Raw genomic sequence first — 7,954 nt, 5'->3', positions numbered from 1 at the left:
CTGATGAAGAGCTGTGCATTAGAAAATATAGCACGGACCATCTCCCATGCTGGAGCTCACCCACTGAAAGGGAAAGTTCAAATCCTGCCCCGAGGCAGCAGGGCAGGGGCTCAGGTATAATTTCCCATGGCTTTGTGCATTTTCTGGCTGAGCAGCCTTGCTGCCCAAGAAGATGCAGCCTCCGGCTGGCTCTTGATTTTAGGTTTAGGTTGGATTTTGGGAAGAATTTCTTTCTGGAAAGGGTGGCAAAGCCTTGGAGCAGGCTGCCCAGGGAAGAGGGGGACTCCCCCATCCCTGGGGGTATTGAAAAGACATGAGGATGTGATACTAATGGACAAGTGGTGGATCTCTATAGGTCAGGCTGAAGGGTAATCTTGGATATCTTTTCCAACCCTGATTGTTCCACAGTTTCCCTCCTGCTGAGGCTTTATAAAGGTTCTCTTCCTCCTGTGGTGCTTGCAGGCTCCCATTGCAGACGTTTCCTAACATCTGACTTCCATCAGCCTTCTCTCATCTGAGCATTCAAAAGATGCTACAGAGGGAACAAGGTATGTCTACACCTTATTTCTATGGGGAAAAGCAGTGGGGAGGAAGGGGCTAGAGCAAAGTGAAGGCTGGAACATCAGGGCCAGTGATCATAGAACCACAGAACATCCTGAGTTGGAAGGGAAACTGAAGGATCATAGAATGGTTTAGGTTGGAAGGGACCCTAAAGATCATCTAGTTTCAACTCCGCTGCCATGGGCAGGTTGTCTCCTGTGAGCTCTGGCCATTACTATGTTGGATTGATGCTGGCAATGGGGCAGCAAGGTAGGAGGCAGCTTGAATTTATGAAAGATGCCTCTGCTGACTGCTGAGCTGGTACTAATGGGAGAAGGAGGAAGGAGAAGATGAGGAGTATCCATTCAGTTCCCATCTTCTTGCCTGTTTCTTTGTCTTTGTTTCAGTAGAGTTTCAACTCTACTCTTTCCATCTTCAGTTCCCATTGGGATGCCCCTTTACCAAGTGTTTCCCCACGCTATGTTCAGTCTTTCATCAGTGCCCTTCCCCTCCCCTTCTCCCAAAAAATCTGCCATGAAAAGACAGATGAGGGCAGACATCAGCCCTCATTTAACCAGCCTTGAACTTGGCCGTTGATGCACTTTGTGCAGTGCCAGAATGTCTCATCACTCTGCGCAGCAGCGTGGTGCCCGGGGGCTGCTGTGGGGTCAGCAAGGTGTGCCGATCCCCGTGTCCCTGCTGCAGTGATGCCACCATGCCATGCAGGGATGAGGGTTTGGAGTCATCAGCCGGTGGGATGGCGCTGACTAATTGCTTGTCCCCTTCGCCGTCCCCGCAGTTACTCAGCAGGCTGCACACGTCGGTAGATGCGAGCCTGTTTTTTCCACTTATCGAGGAAGCAGTGCTGACTGTGATGCTCAAGGACGAGCCTCCCTCCCCCTCCCTTTGCACCTACCCAAGCGGTTATCATCTCTGCTGGTGCCGAGCAGCTGTTGGTTGGCTGGAGGCTGGAGTGGAGCCGGATACCCTCCCAGCCCTCCCGCCCCATATAAGCACAGCTCCTCGACGCTATTCCAGCCAGCAGCACGCAACGCAGAAGTACAGGTGGTGCTCAGAGGATTCAATGAGTTGCTGGATGCCTCGGTGCCCAGCTCTCAGCATGTGCCGACGATTGGCTGCGCTTCCTATCGTTTGCCTGGAGAGGTAAGGGGCTTTGCCACACCGCAGCGCTGGGAAGCAGAGGGTTAGCTGGAAAAGATGCTCCTGACGTCGGATCAGCCTCTGCTGTCATGATGTTTTGATAGAAATCAGGGTGCAGACTGCACTGAACTCACAGCTAGGGACGGCTGCAGGATTTGCTGTGGTTTCCAGGGAGGGATGTAGAGCTAAAACACATAGGCTGCCCCACACCTTGCCGTGTGCACACAACGTTTGTTCTGCCATCTCCATCTCAGCACAGGTTGGCAGCAGCACTGCTTTAATCGAGGCGCTCACAGCACTCGGTGACATCCTGCCAAACATGGCTACGAAGCCGTGCAATGCTGGTGCCCTGACATTTAAGCACTTATTTTTGCACGGGCACCCTGGGATGCCAGCAGGAGCTGCAGCACGCAAATAGCAGCAGGGCTGCGCGCTGCCAGGGGACTCAAGGGAGAGGAGCAGATTTAGCAGCAGCTCCTGCCCTGTTGCTGCAGGACACCCGGTGGGGACTCATCTGGCTCTGAGTTGGCACAGCTGCCCTTGTGCTGTCTGGGTCCCCAAGGCATGGGGTAGGTGACAGCGACAGCTCTGTGGCACCCCTACAAAGCAGGGGAGCAGCTGCAACAGCACAGCACAGAGATGCTCCCTCTCTGCTGAGCAGAAGGCGAGCGCTGTGATTTTTCCAGCTTGCTGCGGAGCACGGTTGCCAGGGAGCAGAAAAAGCCATTAGGGGATTGCTTGTCGTATGCAGCAGAAAGCAAGAAAGGAGGAGAGAGGGCTACCCCTGCAAACAGGGATGGTGGTGGCAGTCCCCACATTCCAACCTCTTCACTTTCTCCCTTCCAGAGCCAAGGAACTCAAGACCCGCTTGGGGATCCTGCTGCATAAATCGGAGCTGAGACACGGCAGCGGGGAAGCAGGCAAGCTGCAGCTGGGCTCCAGGCGGAGGTAAGCTGAGGCTGCGGGTCCCCTTGGGCTGGGCTGTCCCTAGGGATGCTCTGCTTGGCGGGGAGGATGCGGTGCTGCTCGTCCTGGCGGTCCCGCCCCACTGCCTGCCACGTCCCAGCTCCACCAGTTATAAAGTCGGGTTGGAGAGGGATGCACCGGCATTAGGCAGAGTGGGCGCTCAGCATCAAGTTAGAAAGCCAGAGGGCTCCCACAGGTGCTGGTACCTCAAACCCATGCCTGAGTCCCCCATGGAATGCATACAGCATTAAAAACGAAATACTGAACCTTGCGGCTGTCAGCCAGGTGTCTGCATGCAGAAGGGGCTCTGCTGGGCTGCTACTAGGGAAAAGAGCTCTGCTGAGCATCCTCTAGAGGAGACTGCCCAGCCAAAGCTGCACTATGGAGCTGAGGTCTGGTGAGCCATCAGAGAATGTAAAAGAAAGAGGAAAAGAGAAAGGAAAGAGGGCTCACAGGTAAAGGATACTGGGGTCTCGTTGTGGCTTCCTGCTGGTGCTGCTGCTTTCCTTCTTGTGCTGTCTCATCTGTGAACTGCTTTAATGAAGTGCTCCCATCCTTCGCCGGCAAGATGCCAAGCCTCATGTCCTGTTGTTTTTTCTTTGCAGAGACTCCTCACGAGAGGTGCTTGAGTGGAGGGAATCCTTTGACCAGCTCCTCAAGAGTAAAAGTGAGTCGGATTTTGTTTTTTCCTCTTTATAAGAGCATGTAGGACGTATCCTGGAGCCAGGTCTCCTCCTCAGTTAGCTGCTCTAGAAACTCGAAAGGTGCCCGCATGCCCAGTGTGCAGCCAGGTCCCTGTGGCTTTACCCTTCCCTTCTGGCTGGATGTTTTTGGGGGGCAGAAGTGCTGTCTCATATCTTTGTGGGCCAGGAGCATTGCCGTGGGCATGCTGAGCAGTGGCACGTACCTTCAGCTGGAGGGTATCTTTCCATTACATTCTCAGGGCTCATGTCTGCTGCCCATGTAGCTGCTTTCATGCAGGATTTTATTCCTTTGGAAAACATTGCTGCCCTCTGTCTGCCCATTCTATATGTCTCCAATGACTCTTACACAGAGAGAAGGCATTCAACCGCTGTGTAGAGATGCACACCTCCATTTTCCTCTCCAAAATTCACGGCATTTCATACGGTTCGCGTAAGGCGTTGTACCCGTAGGGCCAGCAAGGAGACCAAATCTGAACACAGAAGTATTTGCTTAAATTTATTCCATGGCAACAGACAGTCCTTCCACAGTGCTAGTCTAGGGCCAGGCATCTTTTTCCAGCCTTCGTCATGTGCTGTAAAGGTTAGCGAACATCTCCAGCTTTGTCACTCAATAAATACATTCCCCCAAGCCTGGTTCCCCTGCTGCAGGCACTCTCCCATACTCCTCAGCATCTCATTCCCCTAAATCCCAGCTGAGAAATAAAAATAAAGCCATCTCTCCTTGATTCCCGCAGGCATACTCATATCTCAGTGGATTTTCCCTTCGTAGAATTAGCTCTTTTCCAAAGCTGTAAAGAAACCACTCTAAAGACTCATTACAGAAAGGTCAGATAAATAAAACTGGAGGATTATTTGTCTGTGGGAAAGGATTTTATTGGAGCCTTAAGGCCAATTAGCAGAGGTTCAGAGGCTGGAGTTTGTCCAGAGGGAAAGGAAATCCACAGATGCTGTGGTATGCTCTCCCAGGGAGACGGTGGGCAATGCCACATCCAGCAGCCCCATCACCTCCCAGTGCAAGTCCTGATGACTTCTTCCCCTCCAACCCCACTCACTGCCTGTCCCTCTGCTGCAGATGGGGTGACTGCCTTCCACACCTTCCTGAAGACCGAGTTCAGTGAGGAGAACCTGGACTTCTGGCTGGCCTGCGAGGACTTCAAGAAGACCCGCTCCAAAACCAAGCTGGCCTCCAAAGCCAACAGGATCTTTGAGGAGTTTGTCCAAAGCGAGGCACCCAGAGAGGTGAGAGCTGACTCTGCCTCTGCTGTGTGGCACTGGATGGGAAGGGGAAGGGATAAAACATCCTAAAATATCCGATGGGTTTTGGTAGATACTATTTCAGCTCAGTGGGAAGGTTTGGCCTCGTACACCTGAGCTTTCCAATCTCATGTGGTGACCCAAAATGAAGGGCTGTAAAAGGCCTGCGAGTTTCATACGAGGAAAAATTTCTTCTCAGAAGGAATGGTGAAGCGCTGGCACAGGCTGCCCAGAGAGGTGGTGGAGTCACCATCCCTGGGGGGGTCCAAGGGTAGATGATACACTGAGTAACGTGTGGTCTGAGGCATGGTCTGAGCGGTCAGGGGCACGGGCTGATGGTGGGTCCTGATGATTACAGCGGTCTTTCCAACCGTAATGATTCTATGACCCTGCCTCTTCACCCTCATTAGGAGAAGCCTGCTCCTCTCCAGCGCTAAGCTAACATTTATGGGTACTCCTTCCTTGCAGGTCAACATTGACCACGAAACCAGGGAGATCACCAGGAAGAACCTCACGGGAGCCACCTCCGCTTGCTTCAACGAGGCGCAGGCCAAGACCCGCACCCTGATGGAGAAGGACTCCTACCCCCGCTTCCTGAAATCAGCCTCCTACCAGGACATGACCAAGCAGGCCGCCAGCCGCAGCATCAACAAGCGCTTGCACACCTGACCCGTGCCCAGCACCAAACCCGCTCTGGGCGGGCGCCTAGGGCCTGGTGGTGGAGTTTTGGCCGAAATTCCAGCCTTCCAGCAGGACGCCCAAGATCTTCAGTGCTCCCACTGAGGCTGCCTTATGGAGAGGCCTTCCCACCCCACTGCCGGTGGTCCCGTTGCTGGGCTGCACAGGGTTGAAGCCACCCATGTTTCAGCAAGAAGAGCGGTGGGCCCGGGAGCAGCGCAGTGACTTTTCTATCCTTTCCTTAAGCTTTGTGGCCTGCAGGTTGCACCCGAACTTAGGTCACAGGCATTTTTATTATTGTTATTATTTATTTTGTGGCTATTGTTATGATGTGTATTTATGAGAAGAGCACTGCTCAAAGCATGCGCACATCCCTTGCTCGGAGGAGCTTGTAAATTAATTTATTTTAGGTATTGCAGCACTTAGCATGCCTCCCACGGCTTCTGTATAATAACTGCAAGAGAGAAAAATAGCTTTGTAATGCATCCGTGGAGCAAGGTACGCAAATAGCAGCAGGGAGAGCTGCACCGAACTGGGTCTGAGGTTTCCTGGGAGCATGGAGGACCATTGATGGCCATAAAAGGATGCTTTGCAGTTCGTGACATTTCCCTTTTTTTGCCCTTAAATAGAGCTCTGTGGCCGGCACCTCGGCACGTGGGCTAGCAGCTTGTTCTAGGCAGAGAATAGCAGTGCAGAAGGGCACTTTGAGTGTTGAAAACTTATTTTTAAATCACTTAGGAGGTAAAAGCTGTGTTTACAGTTTGGTTTACAGTTGGGTCTGGTGTTGCCCTGTCCAGTTTGCAGCTGAGGAACCCCAAGGACCAGTTTAAGGATGTTTTTCTGGGTCCTCTTCCTGCTTCTACCTCTGAGTCTGGTGGGTCCCAGCTGCATTCATGGGGCTATTTGAGCTGTTTTGTTATTTATTATTTGCTTTTACAACTGGAACCACCTTCATTGTGTTACTGAAGTGAATGGCATACAGAGGTCCATTTTTGCTACGAACATGACGTCATGGTTACAAAATAAAATACAAAGAGGGCAATGCTGTGACACCATTACTGGTTGTGGGCTTTCCATTGATTTTCTCTTTCAGCCTTTGGGGGGCCGTTGCAAAGCAGACATGTAGGGAAAGCTGCTTACAGTTTGTGGCTTGAGGCTCCTTTGAAACGTGTGACCTGAGAAACACAGCAAGGGAAGGGGAAAACTGTGAAGAGTAAAACTTCCTCATGGTACCAGGAAGGGTGTTGGAAACCACCCAACTCCTGCTGAGAACATATTGCCTTCCAAGGTCCAGGATGCTTCATCCAAGTGCTGCCCCAAATAACAACCAAACCAAGCATGCCTTTAAACTTCCAACTTTCTATTTATTGGAAGGCAAAATGAGCTGTACTGAGGAGAGCATGAGTGCTGTGTGAGGAAGAGTTGTGTTGCAGATGGCGGTCACTCAGATCCCAAGGCAATGCTGTTACCACAAGTGGGTCACAACCATTGAAGTGATGTTTGCAAGCAACAGCCTCCATAACAAACGCTCCTGTCTCTTCTGGCATGGCCACACATTCCAAAGATCACATCAGCTCTTCTTCACAATTGTCATGCACCTAAATGGAGAAGAGAGATGAAGCTGCCCACCTTATCTTTTGTTCAAGGAATGAGGTGAAAGATAGCCAGTGTTTAAATTACCCAGAAATAAAGACTCAGTGAGAGCAACAAATGGCACTGAGGCAAATAGAAACAAAATCACATCCATTTGATTTGCAGGGCCTAGCAACAACAACAAAAAATACTTTGTCTTGCACACTTTGACATTAATTCAAATGTGATTTTCTGTTAAAAAAAAAGTCAATTTGGCAAAGAAAAAAAAAAAACCCTCATATTGGTATTGTTTCATTTCACAAAGAGAAAACTCCATTGACAAAACCACGTGCTTGCATCTAATACATCCTTCACTGCTGGCAAAACCCCAGGCTCATATAACAAAGCCTTGGGAAAAAAAAAAAACAAAAAAAAACAAAAAAAACCAAAAAGCAAAACTCAAACCACAGACCCGCCTTGAGAAAGCAGAGCTGAAGCCTCCCATAAACCATGGCCAAAGTTTCCCAGGGCAAGGTCTGGGAATTTGGGATCAGAAGGGACATTCTGATATGTGGTTACATGCTCTCACCCATTATGTATTATGGAAAGACAACCTACAAATAAATGCTACAACATGAAGGGCAGTATTCCTGTTTTCTGGCACTGCAGGGTGCTGGGCTCTGCAGCCATATCCTCCATGCTGGCTCTGATGTGCTGCAGCTGCAACCCAGGCACAGCTGGTGGGGAAGGACAGGGGGTAGAAAATAGATGGGAGAAGCAGTGCTGGGATCCCCCTCCCAGCTGGGGAAAAGCATTTAAGTTTACGTCTTCAGGTTGGGTGCCTATTTGACCTACTTTGGGTGCCTTCAATGGATCTGTTCTGCTCTTCTTGTCCGTGCACTGTGGATGGTGACCTGCTTGGTAGGGTGCTTGTATGCCTGGGTGTTGCCCTCACTTCTTCTTGAGCCCACTTGCTGATGGATGTGCTGTTTAGAGTTGGTTTTCTTTTACTAATGAGAACAGTGTAGCAGCCCAGAAGAGAAGAAAGTATAGATGGGAAGTGTAGCAGTGCTCTACTG

At 50.9% G+C, this 7,954-nt stretch overlaps 1 protein-coding gene across 1 annotated transcript; it reads left to right on the top strand.

The window, feature by feature from the left end:
• The first annotated feature begins 1,192 nt into the window (after nt 1-1,192).
• Nucleotides 1,193-7,037, top strand: LOC116230379 (regulator of G protein signaling 16). The gene is made up of 5 exons (XM_031595498.2): nt 1,193-1,704; nt 2,548-2,649; nt 3,273-3,334; nt 4,444-4,610; nt 5,094-7,037. The coding sequence occupies exons 1-5, from the start codon at nt 1,256-1,258 to the stop codon at nt 5,292-5,294; spliced, it is 981 nt and encodes a 326-aa protein (XP_031451358.2). The 5' UTR covers nt 1,193-1,255; the 3' UTR covers nt 5,295-7,037.
• Nucleotides 7,038-7,954: the final 917 nt, after the last annotated feature.

Source organism: Phasianus colchicus, chromosome 9 (assembly GCF_987193195.1).
Source record: "Phasianus colchicus chromosome 9, bPhaCol1.hap1.1, whole genome shotgun sequence".
NCBI classification, from domain to species: Eukaryota; Metazoa; Chordata; class Aves; order Galliformes; family Phasianidae; genus Phasianus; species Phasianus colchicus.
This window is presented reverse-complemented; position numbering and strand designations above follow the sequence as displayed.